The sequence below is a fragment of the Sinocyclocheilus anshuiensis genome, unplaced genomic scaffold (genome assembly GCF_001515605.1).
Source record: "Sinocyclocheilus anshuiensis isolate Anshui unplaced genomic scaffold, SAMN03320099.WGS_v1.1 scaffold930, whole genome shotgun sequence".
Classification (NCBI taxonomy): Eukaryota; Metazoa; Chordata; class Actinopteri; order Cypriniformes; family Cyprinidae; genus Sinocyclocheilus; species Sinocyclocheilus anshuiensis.
The window spans coordinates 940,020-956,958 of record NW_015539900.1 but is presented as its reverse complement, the minus strand read 5'-3'; the positions used below and the strand labels follow the sequence as shown (position 1 = coordinate 956,958).

The following is a 16,939-nucleotide window of genomic DNA, read 5'->3' as shown; positions in this document are numbered from 1 at the left end:
CAGATCAATCAGCAGGAAGGTTAACAGGAAATGACCTAATTGACATACAAGTGTAAGTAATTGTTCAACAGCACACTTCATATACAGTAAGTCTGCACCATTAAACATGCAGCAAGTCAAAGGTAAAGATATGCAAAGGAATATTATTGGTAACATATGCATTATATGTTAAGAGAGGCATTAAACCTACACACTTTACCTAAGTGGTTGACACCAAACTGCATCTCAAAACCATCTGCTGTCTTAGAGTAGGGACACATCATGACCCCAGCATTGTTAATGAGTATGTGAATAGCTCTTTCCTCTGAAAACAAGAGGGTTTTAATAATTATTTTGGTCTACTGTAGGAGACACATTGGTATTTTTGAATGAATTGCTTTTTTTTTTTTTTGTTAGATCAAATACACAGTCAGATTGTGGTGTAAAACTCTTATGTTAATCACTTACCGTTGTTGATTACCTCAGCAAATTCTCTGATTGACTTGGTGTCAGATAAATCTAGTTTCCTGATCACTATGTTTTGGTTCCCTGAGTCCTCCATGATCTCTTTCTGTGCTCCTTCTGCTTTCTCAAGGTCTCTGCAAGCCATTATTATCCTGGCACCTGTGAAACAACTCCAAAAACCATGACTTTTATAATTGGTATCCTAAATCAATTTGTGTAACATACATTTCATGTTTTTTTAGTTTTAGTTAGTTTCTAGAATCTGATTTACATTACAAAGGCTCGTAACGGCACACAAGAATAAGAAATGTGATACCGCGTTTTGCCAGGTCTCTTGTGGTTTCTTTTCCAATGCCAGTATTTGCTCCAGTTATAATGACTGTTTTGCCATCGAGTCGTGTGCTAGATGACCACTGGCCACCAAACATTTCTCTGTGTAAATGCATCATAAATGTAAGTTAAAAGAACAGTGCACAAATGACAGAATTTACATCTTAAGGCGATCTTCCTTTAACAAGCATTTCTTAACAAAAGAGATACAACAAATGGGCCAGGTCTTTTACAAGGTACACATTGAAACAAAATAACTGGATTATTCCGTTATAAAGTCCACGGTGAACAAGTATAAAATAAAAATAAGAGAATGAGTAAATAAATCAATGGAAAAAAAAACAGTTTATAAACAGTGGCAGATTTAAACTATCTGCTAGTATGTACAATACTCATGATATAAAATGTCTGAACTAAAAACTAAAATGTGACCCTGGACCACAAAACCAGTCATAAGGGTCAATTTCCCGAAATTGAGATTTATACATCATCTGAAAGCTGAACAAATAAGCTTTCAATTGATGTATGGTTTATTATGATCGGACAATATTTGGCCGAGATACAACTATTTGAAAATCTGGAATCTGAGGGTGCAAAAAAATCTAAATACTGAGAAAATCACCTATGAAGTTGTCCAAATGAAGTTCTTAGCAATGCATATTACTAATCAAAAATTAAGTTTTGATATATTTACGGTAGGAAATTTACAAAATATCTTCATGGAACATGATCTTTACTTAATATCTTAATATCCTAATGATTTTTAGCATAAAAGAAAACTCGATAATTTTGACCCATAATGTTTTTTTTGGTTTTTTTTGTGCTATTGCTAAAAATATACCCAAGCGACTTAAGACTGGTTTTGTGGTCCAGGGTCACAAATATAAATTACTGTAGCAGCAATAAATAAAAGTTGTGAGAAATGTTACTTATGTCAATTGTAAGTTTACATCAAAAGAGAAATTATAAACCTACCTCAGAGTGTATATATTGGACATCTTGCTCAATGCAAAGATGCTCTAAAGACAACACATGACTTCCCTCTGGAGTTGTTTGCAGATACTGCACTGAAAGACTGAAAAGTGCATTGTTTAGCGTGAGCCACAGTGCATTGGTGTGGATTAGAAATTGAACAGACTAATCCACAGCTAATCGGTTTAAAGCACTGATCTACTGTTAACTCAGCGTGAATGCATTCCTTGTAGATTCTGGAAACTTGCTGCAGGTTTTTAACCTAAATAACCTAAATATATGAATAACCTAAAAATATACATAACAATTTAAAAACTCAATAAAGAACTCAAGTTTACAATAAACTCAATAAAGAATAAGAACTCAATAAAGCTCATTCTGTTAAGATTGTTTCGAAAAATGTGCCAAAGCAATTGAGAAAAACTGTAAAACAATTGATAGGACAAATCAGCTGTGTGTATATGAGCAGTACAATGGAGTACACACAAAAAAATAATTTAGAAAAATGCAATTAGAGTGAGATTTCCTCCTCTAAAAAAAACATGAAATATAAAGGTGACCACAAGTATTGTAATACGATAGATAGATAGATAGATAGATAGATAGATAGATGGATAGACAGACAGACAGACCGACAGATAGACAGATAGATAGACAGACAGACAGACAGACAGACAGACAGACAGACAGACAGACAGACAGACAGACAGACAGACAGACAGACAGACAGACAGACAGACAGACAGACAGACAGACAGACAGACAGACAGACAGACAGACAGACAGACAGATAGATAGATAGATAGATAGATAGATAGATAGATAGATTTTAATGGGATTTTCCAATTGTCGTCTCAACAGACACTATAAAAACCTGACTCAGATTTTTTTTTTATTTCCTCTTACCTTGTTTTTAACAGTACAATAATTTTTTTGAATGATTTTTTTAAATGATTTGTTTCCTTGACAAATGAAATATTTAATAGCCTATACACTGCATACATCTTACTGCAAAACATTCATTGGAGTGTACTTCCATTGGGCATACCACCATTATTATACTGCCTAGTTTTACTAGGATATTGTGAAAATAACATAGTCTTATGAGAATAGTGTGACCTTTCATGATCAGCTAGCAAAAGACAAGAATAAGACTATTTAAAACACAAATGATTATGTAATAGAAAGATAGTGAGAGAAAGAGAGCAGGAAGGCCAGATTGAGAAGGAAAACATTGACATGTTGTAAAACTCACTAACTTCCTTGTGCATGAGATTTGTAAATCTTTAATCTTTACTATGACAAATAACAGTCAGGAGGTGTTTCCTAAAGCCTCTGGAGGCTGGCCGTTTGACACTGACAGAAGATTTACACATGAACTGACAAGCTGACATCACATTCATCTTCAGCTCTCTTGGCACCAACAGCAAATGGATGAACTGTCTCAGTTACATCAAACTGTCTGCATGCTGTTGCTGAAGGAATATTGACATTCACTGTATGATTGATACTACTCGTAAATTGGTACGTATCTGCAATAATTTTCTCACGACAAACTCTGTATAAGGAGAAAATAGCTTAAAATAGTTGTTTCAGTATTATTTTTCAGAATAGCCCTGATGTTAGCATCTTACGTAAAAAAAAAAAAAAACATCTTTACAAATACATTTGCAGGTTGTCCTGACTAAAACAGGTTTACAAAGATTTACATAGATTTGGTATGTATGTATGTATGTATTTATTCCTTATTTTTCTCTTTTGCATCTTCCTTTAATATCGAAAGGTGTTTAGAAGCATTAGGGAAGTGTTTTGAAATTTCTGCTTCTGCTATTACATCATTTGAAAGAAACATCAAGTTCAGCACATTTAAAACACCCCAGCAGATAGCAGAAATCGTCAAGCTCTTTTTTTTTTTTAAGTTGAAGCATCAATTTAGATAAACATTCAAAACAAGAAATGTGATTAATCTATCTGCCATTTTTCAGGGCCAAAACATTTTACCAGGAAAAGAGTTTGGGGAAAATGTGAGTTTATGTTTCATATTTATGTTTCATCTTAAATCTAAAAGTCATTTCTTAGACACTGTTTTGTAATAGCATTGAATGTACATACTGTATAATACTGTATAACTCACTCTCTCTCTCTCTCTCTATTCATTTTTGAGAGCAAGTAAAAACAAAAATGTTTTTCTCCAAAGTGTCAGGCATGATCATAAACAACACTGCAAACCAAACTGGCCTGCCGGAGGACGTCAGAATTGCTCTTCTGGTCTTATACATATTCATCTTTCTCTCTGGGACTCTGAATGTTGTACTAATGTCCTGTATGCTACAGTCTCAAAGTCATCTCTCTTTCACCAAAGTGTCTGTGATCAACCTGATAGCAGTGCACTCCATTTTCCTTCTCACACTGCCTTTTCGCATTTACTATTATGCTTCTGATAAAGACTGGATTCTGGGCATGTATTTCTGTAAAATTGTCAGTCTTATGATCCATGCCCACATGTATCTTGCATTTATCTTCTATGCCTTCCTTCTAATTGTGCGTTATGTGGAGCACTCTAATCAGCGGCACAAGCTAGAGTTTCATCGCATCCTTCACGCCACGATTGCAAGCGCAACCGTCTGGTTGATCATGTTTGGCTCTATGTTCCCAGTAACTATTTCTAACTACGGAATGACGCAGAATGATTCAGCTCAGTGCTTTCATTTTGGTCAGGTTCTCATGCAGCCTAGTGTGAAGACATTAAACTATGTTATTTGTATACTAGTAATACTGGTTTGGAGTGTGCTAGCATTTTTCCAAGTTTATTTTCTACTCAACGTGAGTAAGACATTTGGAAAGGCCACATGTCAACGTCAAGAGTTCTGGGCACAACTGAAAAACGTTGTTTTCCTGTCGGTCATGTTTTTTTGTTTTGTGCCCTATCAAGGATTCAGAGTATATTATGTGAGTGAATATGGCAAGACTGAAGAAATGCATCATATAAATGAAGTATTTCTTGCTGTCACTGCTTTCAGCTGCTTTGATATGATTGTTTTTGCTGGTAGAGATGTATGCAAACTTATAAATTCAAGGGGATGGTTTCAGTGTTTATAGCATCTATGTTGTATATTGTTTTTGATATAGTGAATTCTTTTCCATTTTGCTTTCCTAATGGTTTCCATTTTTTTGATGCTTTTGTGCCTTATAAGCTTAAAAAAAAATTGTTCTGTCTTATATATATATATATATATATATATATATATTGCAAGAAACATTATTTCAAAATGCATATGTTTATTTCTATAATGATATTATCTGCTGTGTACTTATGAACAAATGTTTTAATTTTATCTGGAACAAAACTGTCAAACCACCACTGATACAGCCAATTCAATGACTGATAAGGTGTGGGTGTGAGTTCCTCATGACTGTACATCAGTAGTGCTAATTATAAAGTTTACAACAGACCCATCACTGCTAACTGAAAGACTTTTTAAGGTGTCACACAAAAACAGTCATTTCAATGCAATTCAAAACAAGTCATTTCAAAGCAATGAAAACTGGATAGAGTTAAATAACTTCTGTTTATACTAATTTCTGCAAAGGGAGAATACCTTTTTTTGTATTTTAGCACCCTCTAGAGGCGTTGAAACGCTTGCATGAGTGTTATTATTATACATCCTCAATCGGCTATTAAAAAACTTGTGAAATAATTACTTTACTTCAGAACTGCTTCATGCCAACAATAACCTGACTTCTGTTATGATATAAGCACTTCTTCTTCCTCTTACCTTTATATTATTCCTTTTATAGTGAATGGAAAGACCTTCTTTCCTACTGGATAGGCTATGATTGTTTCTGACGTAAACACAAAGTTAATTTTGTCTGCTATTGAAAAATGTATAAATAACACATGATGTTCTGAAACACATAGTGGGTTGAGACTAAAATTACATCCCTGCACTGGTATGTTGAACACTTGGCGAACCCAGAAGCCACTTCCAGTAAACTATGACTGATTATATACTGTAATACCATAAAAACATCCTCATGTGGGACCAATCAGCACCCGCAATAAACTGTAAAACCAGTAACCCCAGCTGATAGGGTTTTTGTTTAGGCCTACACCCAAGTGGTCAACGAAAATACATTTTTTGTGTGCTCATAAAAACCCGTGCAATAACGTGAATTAATGTAAAAGAAACTGCATCACTGCAACATGGCTATTTCTTTAGAGATTTTTTATTAGTATGCAGAAAATGTTAGTGCTCCCTTAAGTATAACTTGCCACTGAAATAACTGTCTTGTGATATCGCTGCAACAGCCGGGAAAGCTATAAACTAGCTATAATAAACGTCGACTTGATAACAGATGCCAAATTTTCGTTGCTTTTCTGCTTGACAGGTAATATCGTAGATGTCTATATCTATATAATAATATAATATAATTGCCTAGTCACCATGGATACGACAAAGCAATGGGTTGTGGAAAGAGAAGGCTCGACGATTTAAGCAAAGTCTTGAGGAAGTTGTCTTAACAGCACCCTGTCTTTTTATTAGATTATATCAAATTGTTGCTATTTTCACAAAAACCTGATATTCTATATTGTTCAGCATACAGCATAAATCATGTATGCAGCTGTTTAATAAGCACTGAATATGAAGTATTCTCTAAAACTTTTTATACATGGCTTGAGCTGCAATGCACCTGACAATGTAGTGTTTTCTGAGCTAATGTGCTTCATTGCAGATATTAAACAGTCTAACCTCATTTAAAAAACAAACAAACATTAATCTCTCCTGTCAAAATATGATATAGTGGAAGATGCAGTATGCATGTGTACAATCATGCTTGGAGGACTAATCATGTCACATTTTATTGTGCACTTAGCTTAACGACCAACTGAGCTGAAATGTCTTAAAATGTGTTGCAAAACGTCTTCTTGTGACTAGCAGTGGGAAACTCATTCTAGTATGACATATTAGGTAAATGCTGCTGTTTGTCACAATGTTTTCAACTCAGTTCTAGCTTTTTAGTTGTTAAGTATGTATTGTGTAGGCCTATGTATTAACTCCAATTGAGATCTGTACTGTTTCCGTACTTCTCTATAAAAATAAATTATATCGTCAGTGTAGCTGTTTTTGTTAGTAGATGGCCGTGTAGCTAAATACTTTTGAAGTTTAGATTTACTGTAGTCTTCTTCAAATTAGGAGCGGTTTATAACTTTGGACTAACAATTCAGACTATCATTGCTTAAAGTATTTGACTGTATTACTTATAACAGAAGTGGTACCAGTGCCCGTCTGGTGGTCCCAGAGTATTTTTTATTTACTGTGACAGTATAAAATCATTGCTAGTTTTGGATTATGGTTATGATTCTGACTGTGTATCTAAACCCAAGAAAGATTTATCTTCAGATGATGAATTGTAATGGAATGGGAGTTAATTGTGAGTATAGGGAAATAAGTGCCTTTTCATCCTCTAATTTTCCACTCAGTGCCACCGGAGTGAATGAACGCCTGTGTCCGCTGCTCCACAGCGGAAGTCCCCCCTCCAGACAAGCTGTCTCTCTGTGTGTTGCTTTGGCTGATGGCTGGCAGAAATGGGATTAACAGTGTTTTCATACAATGGTGCCTCTCATATGACATCATGCTGACATTTTCGTCTGCACTGAATACCTTTACAGACAAAGACAGCAGCAATCTAAACTGATCAAACAGAAAATGTCCTGTATCTGATTGTCCATTTCCTTCGTTAACTCACCATGCCTGAAAAGAGAAACCATCATCCCATCATGATTCATGTTTTTACAAATATGTTAATCCACATATTTTATGGCAAATCTTTCTTAAAAAATGTCTCTTAAAAAAATTTGTGGATGTCTCAGACAGCATGTCCACTGACCACCCATATTTTGTTAAATGACTGGCTAAAAAACACTTTCTCGGTCTGGCAAGCTGTAATCTGATTGGCTGACTTTATGCAGCTTTCAGGAACAATAGAACAGGATTTTTTTCATTCCGTCTGGAAATCAGGCAATGTTTGCAAGATACAATAACTGGATTTGCCAGTTAATAGCACTATATATATATATATATATATATATATATTAATGTAAAATAATTCATTTTTAATTTTGGTCTGACATTTTCAGTTTTTATGTTAGCTAGTTATACGCTAGTGTGTGTGTGTGTGTGTGTACTGTGTACATATTTGTTTAGTTTGAATGCTGTAACTGCAATTTGTAATAATGTGCGTGTACAGTTTCGAATTGACCTCTATATATATATATATATATATATATATATATTAATGTAAAATAATTCATTTTTAATTTTGGTCTGACATTTTCAGTTTTTATGTTAGCTAGTTATACGCTAGTGTGTGTGTGTGTGTGTACTGTGTACATATTTGTTTAGTTTGAATGCTGTAACTGCAATTTGTAATAATGTGCGTGTACAGTTTGCAAAAAATTGCCAAAGTATTGCTGCCTTCACATGTTGAATTACCAAAATATTGATTGACAACTTGGAAATGGCCTAACCCCCTAAATTCGTTGATTTATCCTCTCCAAAAAGTGGCAGAGAAGAGGGCAGTTTCAATAGTGAATTGTTGGTATAATAAAAATACATTGCAGTTTCGGTCATATACAAAGTTCTGGCATGAAACTCTAGATGGCGCAGTCAACTCAATATGACATAATGACATCATTATCACATATCACAGCTGATTGGTTTTCTCTTGTGGTAGCCAATGAGCTCGCTGCTCGACATTCAAATACTTGACTAGTGTTTGCTGTAGCAGTAGCAGCGCACTTCAGAAACCCTACACCTTCCACAGCTCCACATGTATATATCTGCTATGGGGTGATCAAGTATGCTATATGGGGGTTATTCATATATATTATATGTGCAGCAGCAATATTTCTTACTTGCTCACAGCAGCATGTTGTGGATGTATTGGCAGTAGCAAGTCTTGGTACTTGCTCTGTCGCAGCAGCAGCGTAGCAGATCTATTCTGCCAAGACCAAATACATTAACATTGTCATGTACATTACCATGCCAATCCCTCCAAGAGTTGTCATGACAGAAATACATTTATGTGCACAATATTTTTTTGTCTAACTATTCTGTTTGACCACAAAAATTAAGTAGATTGTCATCAAGTCTGACACTGTCTCTTCAATGGGAGCGTAGAGGTGCGATTTGAAACGTGAGCGCGAGATGTCGCTGTGGGACACGTCGTCATCACTGCAGCAAGGTGCTGGGATGGGGATGGTCCAGCAGGGAAGAGGAGGAGAGAGAGGGAGAAAGCAGACGCTGCTGCTGCTGCTGCTGCTGCTGCTGCTGTGTCCGTGGCTACCCACCGCAGTTTTCCGGTCTCCTTCTATCCTCCCGGTTTTCCTTGGATACCTATCGGATGCTATCCTTTCCTCGACACGCCAGCATCTCTGCTTTCAATGCCAGTCGTTGGGAATGATTTCCGTGTGTCGCTCGCTGTGAATTGTCGGCATTAATAGGGGAGGGGAAGCGAGAAGAGCGTTGTTCTTCTGGACGTTATTCGGTAAGCGCAATGTCATTCCAGTTGCATTTCCAGCTGTCACATTCCCCACCTACAACCACGATATCTGCCAAGAAAACGCTCGAAACATTTGCGAAACCCCCGGTACGCGTATTAGCAGCCCATGTTATGTGTTTGTTAGCATGTGGATGTCGCTGGTTTTGTGTTTAGTTTATTTTATCGCGTTTAATGCACGTATTCAGACGGCTGTGAGCGCGGGCTGGGAACTGAAAATGGAATCCATTAGAGAGCATCATTCTCCAACCAAGACGGATGGGAGGGGGAGCACGAGCACAGAAAACCTATTACTTCCCTATTGACCTAAATTTCAATGATGTATTTATAAGATTACACTAGTCCACGGACATGACCGCTGCTTCTTTGTCTAGTTTGACAGCATGTTCCTCGCATTTCGTTATGAAATCCAAACTGTCAACGGCTTTGCTTGTAAAGCACCGTTTTCATTTGTGTCCATTCATTCTGAATTCTTGATTTACTGGTACGTGTAGCCTAATTTTTTTTGACCATTACGACTGAAAATGAGCATATTTGACCTTCTAACATAGAAACATCCTTTATAAGACATTGTTTAAATAGATGTTGAGTATGAAAGAGGAATATAGCCTATTAGTTTAGGTGTATTAATGTGGAAATGGGAGGGCTGTATGTGGCTAGACTGACCGCCTCTCTCTGCACTTGCTTAGGTGAGGCCGTCTTGAAAAAGAATAAACAATAATTCAGCTGGTATAGTAACTATTAGGCCCTCATGTCATATGTGTTTATTAATTTATAGGCTATTTTAATAATATGCTATCTTTTCCCACATGTTGCACATTCATGTATATGTTATCCATAGTATGCTGGTGCTCACTTATGCATAAGCAGCTCATTAACAAGATAATTATCACAGTTTTCTCTTTTATTTTCTTACATTTTTTGATAAATGTATGGTTAAAAAATGGGCCACTGTGGTTGCAATAATTTTACTGTAAAAATATTGTAGTCTAAAGGTTGCAAACTTTACAGGATGGCATTTTGGTGACTGTATATTTTACAGTTCCTAATTGTGTCTAAAGATGTGATCTAAAAATGTGATATTTCATGCAGAGAATTCTGCAGAATTCTGGGAATCCCCCTTTACCTATAAATTAAAAGTCTGGTGATTTATTTTACACACAAGAAGCAGAATTTTAACAATAATTTACACTTAAAGTATACTTATTGCTTTGTTAAATAGGCTACAATATAAATGTTTTTCTCTTAATAATAATTCAGTTTTTTATTTATACAAATATGTGTATATATATATATATAGAGAGAGAGAGAGCGATAGAGAGAGAGAGTAATATATTATAGTATAATTACATTAAAATAGAACATTATTTTTTATCATAATATATTTACCATATATAAGGTTACTTACAGTTAACCAATTAGCAGTTATTACTGGAACATTTTACAGTGTAGGTATATTAGCAGTTATTCTTTTTTTTTGCAGCAACAAGGAGAGATGAAGTGTTGCTGCAAAGGTTTGATTTACTGATACATTAATGCACAAAAATACTTTGCCACAGAAAAAAATCAAAAGAGATATAATGCAACAGAGAGAGAGAGGGAGATGGAGAGAGAGAATATTGATCGTTCAGGGGATCGGACATTCTCAGGTTGATCATAGATTATACATTGCATATGATTTTTTTTTTTCTTTTTTTTTTGTGCAAAAAGGTTTCAGCAGACCTGCCCCTGGTATTCAACATTTGAATGTGCTGATGCACCCACACCAAGAGCATGCTCTCAGAGAGCAACAGTGCATGACTGTGAAATATTGTAAATATTGCATACTGGTATTAACCTGCTAGCTACCGTATATGGCTGCATATGATTTAGAATGGAGGAGCTGTGTATGCATTTTGTAACGGGTCATGTTCACTTAAAGACCTCATTGAGGTATCTCACAGAATAACAGGATGAGCGGCTCTTTTATTATTTGCAATATACAATCAAAATTAGTGCAAAATGCATTCAAAACACCCATAAACATTTATAACATTTTTAGCTAAATGTTAAATGTTCAAGTATTCAATACAGATAGAAAACAGTTATGACCTGACTTTCTCAATAGATCTCCAAATTCAGAATAATGGACAGGCAATCAATAGCTTAAACTTGGTGTGAAGACATTAAAATGTGCAAAAGCAGAGTGCTGGTTTTATTATTAATTATTAAAATGGTGCAGCACATGGAGCGCATTAGTACTTATAATAGGCGTTTTACTAACAATTTGTTTTTTCTTGTCATTATCCCAAAGCAATTCCTGTTAGTTTTTATCATTTTTCTGTTTGTCATTGCTAGCCTGCGGTAGTCTTTATTCAGAGGTAGTCTTAATTTCATACTATATATATGATCTAACAGGTTAACCACCGTTTCTTTTAGATTGATCTTGTTTTATAAATGCAGGTTTTGTTTTATTTGCCATAAATATTTAGTTATACATTTTTGATCATTTTTTTCCTGTAATTTTTTTGAACTGTTTTGTTATAAGGTAACAAAGGAACTATATCATGCTCATATAGTGTTCAGTATTCTGCTCAGGAGAAAGTAATAGACTTATTGATAAATATCAGACTTGACTCCAGCCACTTGGTATGGACTGACTCCTAGCTCTTCTGATAATGACCCCAGAGATAAAGCTGGTGATGACATAGATGCTTGCCATTGTTGTCATCTGAGCTGACACTCACAGCTGATATGTAGTTATAAGCTGTCATACAGGAGGATATGAAAGTGCAGAGTCTTTTATATTTTTAAGAAGATCTGCCAAATAGTGACCTGGAATTTGATGAATCTTTCATGGCTCGATTTGAGGCTTTATGAGTACATTTAATTTGTAGCTTGATGTGCCAACACTATAGTAGTTCAACTCAAAGGATGTGAAAGAGAAAAGATTACTTTGTACATATGATGTGTACATGATTATTATTAACTTGTCCTCTCATATTTGAAGATCAATATCTATTATTGGCTTCAGAGAGGCACTGTAAAATATGGCATTCAGTATCACAATTTTATGAGATTAATATAGTAATGTCTTACAACAAAATACTATATTCTAAATTTTACTGTGAAATCAATGCAGACTAGCATTTTTTCCATCATAACACTGGAAATGACATATTAGTAACGCTTTATGATCAGATTTGATTTGTTAACATTAGTTAGCTTCATTAGTAAACACGAATTTACAGTGCAAAATACTTATAAAGCATTTATTATTCTTAGTTAATGTTAATTTCAGCGTTTAGTAATACATTATTAAAATCAAAAGATGTATGTTAATATAATGTATTTGAGCGAACATGAAGAAATAATGAATAGTTGTATTTTATTAACTAAGATTAATAAATACTGTAACAAATAGATCACTCATTGTTAGTTAATGTATTAACTGACGGGAACCAATGGGACCTTATTTTAAAGAGTTATTTTAAATACTGTACTGTATGCTGGGAATCAAACTGTTTTGTTTAAAGTAGTTGATTTAAAATATTTAGCTATTACGTGGCTTTCTGAAATTCTGGATTCTACATTCACATCTTATATCACACCGTGCCATCTTGCTTCACAGTTATTGATTGTCATGAAAAAATGACCTCAGAGGACTTTAGTATTGAGTTAATAATGATCTAATATTGTTGCATTGTCCGTCTTGTGGTTAGACCAGTTGTTTTGTACGTTGTAGTGAACCATTTTTTTTTCTAGTGGAAGCTTTAAGATAATATACAGGTAAGATTATAATGTCAACAAATTAATTTATTCATTTTGTAGTTGTGTCTTTGCAATTATGAGCAGAACAGAATCCTTTAGATATGATCTTGAAATCGAATAGCCTCCTCTTGCTAATTTCCCATGTGCGTTAAGTTGCCTTATTGTTATTGGGCAGTGTCTTTTCCCAGCATTGCCTTGTACACAGATCAAGTGCTTGAGTGAGCGATCTTTCCTCAACTTCATTTAGCCAGTGTACCATGGAAACATCTTCTTATATGTGCGCGGCCAATGCACCGGGGAGCTGCCTTGCTTATGCACACGCTGTCAGTGCTCCAGAAAAGACTTGATAGGAGGGCAGAAATACATTCCTACCTGACTGCCTGGATTATACAGACCTGGAGTGAGGAGAGACAAGCTGTGCTCACTGAGCATTTGCACTTGTGATTAAGGAATCCACTGACACATGAAATATGAAGTATGAGAGACAGCAGGGCCCTGGCTATCTATTTGTAGATTTTAGAATTCAAAAGGAAGGTTAGTGTTGTTTTTGCAAATGCCATTGTATTTTTTTGTGTGAAGAATGGTTTAAAGTTCCCAACCTAAACAGCAATAGTTTGCTATTTAAATGCAATATCGGTTTATCTGAATGATCTTTTTAGTGTATTTTCAGAGGTTTATCTTGACGTCAAATAGCCGTTGTGTGAATATGGTGCTATTATGACAAACTGGGCCATGAACTTGCTTGTGCGAACAGTGCCATACTCTCTATGCCACTATGCTACTGTATCGTATTATTATTATTAGATGGAGTACTTTATTCTGATTGATCAATTGTAGTATTCAGTCCACAATTGCTTTTTTATAGTGGCCGTTCAACTGGACAGTTGTCTGGACTGTTGTCACAGGCAACTGATTTTCTACATAACTGTTCTAGTTTCATGTCCTTTGCAGCACAATGTTGTCTCTTTCTTCTTATATAATAAAATTATTTAATTTAAATCACTATTCCATATCAATTAAATGCAAAAATGGATAAGCAGCCATGAGGCAAATTGGAGTTATACATCAGATGTGCATTCTTTTTCAATAATTCAACAGACCAGTGTCAATTATTTTGCTTATACCATGTTTACCACACCTCAAGATGTTTTAGAGAGAGAAAAGCAGAACGAAGGTGTACTTTCATAGATAATGCTATTATCTAAAATTAAAATATGAATTATTAAATATAATGGTAATGTAGTTTGTTGTTTGTCATTGTTACTTAAGATATTTAGATTTTTATTCTATACATAAAATATGAAAATATCTTACGTTTGTGTTAACCACACAACAACATTAACTTCAGGATGGAACCCAAAGTACAAAAGTGCTAACTTGTTTTTGGGTTATGTCATACCTACAGCACACTATAACTGAAATAATTTGGTGATGTAATATGAAACTGTAATATGGGTAGCATTACTTCTTATACACAAATAATATTTATTTTATTATGGAAACTAATTAATTTAATTAGAATTAATATGACTATTTATCCCCAGATTAACACTCATTTGATTTTATGGAAACCCCAAATTGATGTTGCAGTTGTCATAGACATGTTATGAGAGGTTATATTAGCATTGGTAAGAATTAAAATATTTTATTTTTCACATCTCTCAAATAAGATAATTTTACTATTTTGTATTATTGAGAGGTCATAAGTGCTCTTGCCATTGTTTGACCAGTAGGGGTCCTCTTTGGCACCGCTCAGTGGCCCATTATAGAGGGTCCCAGCATGTCGGTGAACTTATTATCTGAAACAAACAAGTGAGTGTAGCAGTTAGCTTTACATAAACAAACACACCAAATGGGCTGACATGACACATTAATGTTGGCAAGGATATAGATATCCATTAGATTCGCTTTCTTCATCCTTAAGGAGTAACACACTGCTTTTGTCTTGGAGAACTCAGTGGGTGTATTAAATTTCCACTGCTGTTCTTGTACATAGATAACACTAGTAAACAAACACAGCTTTCAGCAATGTCAACTCTCTCCAGCAGCAAAGTCATTAATCCCATACTAGGTCAGGGCTCTTACTGAGCCAGCTGTTTCTACCCAGAGCTACACAGGCATGGCAGCAATGTCCTCACGCCACGCTTGAAAAATCCAAGCCTTATACTGATATCCCATGATGCATTTTCCAGGCGTACTGCAGAATTGTGAATATATGTTTTCTGTCATTTCCCCGACATACCACAAATCATCAGTAGTTCCTTTCATGACAGTTGAAGGTTGCGGACAGATTTGAAAAGTTAATCATGCAGTGCTGTGTTAACAAACATTTTTTATCAGCAAGTTAGAAAAGAACTAAACCAAAAGCTTTTTTCTGCGCTTTTTCAACCAGAGACTGAAATGAACGCCAAAGGGATAACTGTTTCGATAATAGTTCTTAATGCGAATAGGCTTTACCTTTTATATGCTGTTGTGTACTTCTATTTAATGAAAATAAAGAGGGGGAGAGGTGGCCATTGAAAAAATAAAATGCACTCAAACATTACCACCAGAGACTATAGAGAAGAAAAAGCCCTAATAAGCAGTGGGGCCTGTTTGATCACAGCAAGCCTCACATAATTAGTCTTTATCATCGATGTCACGCTCAGCTGTCCTTTGAGAACATGATCCGAGGAGCATTTTAATTGCCTCACATTTGCGCTGCATCTCAATGTATCATTGACATTTTGGGCAAGGAGACATGTCTTGAAAAACTATACAATCTCCACCAAGACTTTTGCTGATAGTTAATTAGCTCTTGCATGTCATGTGAGTCATGTCATACATAACCAAATTTAGTCTTTTACTGGTCACTCTTGTTTATGTATTTTGAAATGACTTATATAATACATGCATCATGCAATTCTAGTCCACTAGAAATGTTTACAGGTACAGCAAAGACACTGTTAAATTAATATACCGATTGCAATATAAAAGACACATTATCTCCAGTCCCATTTCGGTGCTTTGTGCAGGAGCGCATAACGTCATCTCCCAGTGTGCCAGCCTTACAGAAAAAGAGATTCGTTTCCTTTAAGACCTTATTGAACATTTTAATCTTGCAGTGTGCTCTGAATTGTATTGCTGTTTCATTCCTAACGTTGTCAGTCGTGTGTCGAGACAATAAATAAACAAATCTGTCCGCAGTCAGAATACAAAGGACTGATTAATGTCTGCATGATTAATGAAGCTGTAAAAATATTTGTTTTCCTTCATCTTCCCATCCCCCTGGCATGCAAGTTATATAACTAATATACTTTGTAATAATTAGAAATTTGTTTTAATGATATCACATGATAAATATTTATATTCCAAATGCTAGTTTTTAATGTATCGCCCTCATTTCTCTGTCTCATTAATTCTAGTAGCCAATCAAGTCTGATTTTGCACTGAAAATACTGTTGGGTGTGTAAAAGTGTGTGAATGTGGGTGTGACTGTAAACACAATATGTGCCTTTTGTTTGTGCATTTCGATACTTTAGTATCCTGCGGGATCACATGACTAATCTGGGATTGCAGCCATGATTCCTGCCAATGGCAGCATCAGTCGAACACCTTCATGTCCTCTGGGTGTAGGTAGATCCGTTTTTCTGGAACATCTGGTGTTTCACTGGGTGATCAGATCTTGGGAGGAAGTCTTCTGAATCCTGCGGAAAAAACTAACCGGGGAACGTCCGAGGGGAGTAAACCGTTGTCAAAAGCATATGGCCATTGTCTTAATGGGATATAATGGGGATGAAAATGCAAAAGCAGGGCAGATGTCTTGAAAGAGGTGTTTAATGCAGAAAACAAGATTAACAGGTTGTGAGATTGCATAGTGTAAAGCGTAAAGCAAATTTGGTTA

The 16,939-nt window shown here is 35.3% G+C and overlaps 2 protein-coding genes across 7 annotated transcripts in view; one reads left to right on the top strand and one right to left on the bottom strand.

The window, feature by feature from the left end:
* LOC107686084 (retinol dehydrogenase 12) overlaps positions 1-1,869 on the bottom strand; it is a 3,447-nt gene extending 1,578 nt beyond the window's left edge. The window contains exons 1-5 of one of the 2 annotated variants that reach the window (XM_016482922.1): positions 1,750-1,869; positions 761-876; positions 448-603; positions 200-304; positions 15-35 (exon numbers count right to left, since the gene is read on the bottom strand). In XM_016482922.1, the coding sequence (XP_016338408.1) occupies positions 15-35; positions 200-304; positions 448-603; positions 761-876; positions 1,750-1,772 (421 nt within the window). In that variant the 5' untranslated portion in view covers positions 1,773-1,869. Of the gene's footprint in view, positions 1-14; positions 36-199; positions 305-447; positions 615-760; positions 877-1,749 lie in introns of those variants that run through there. The other variant, XM_016482923.1, reaches the window with a different exon arrangement.
* Positions 1,870-9,028: 7,159 nt separating this feature from the next.
* The window catches only part of LOC107686039 (catenin delta-2-like), an 89,107-nt gene continuing 81,196 nt past the window's right edge, over positions 9,029-16,939 (top strand). For all 5 annotated transcript variants that reach the window (XM_016482858.1, XM_016482855.1, XM_016482856.1 and 2 more), the window contains exon 1: positions 9,029-9,294. The gene's annotated coding sequence lies outside the window, so the exon portion shown is untranslated. The remainder of the gene's footprint in view (positions 9,295-16,939) is intronic.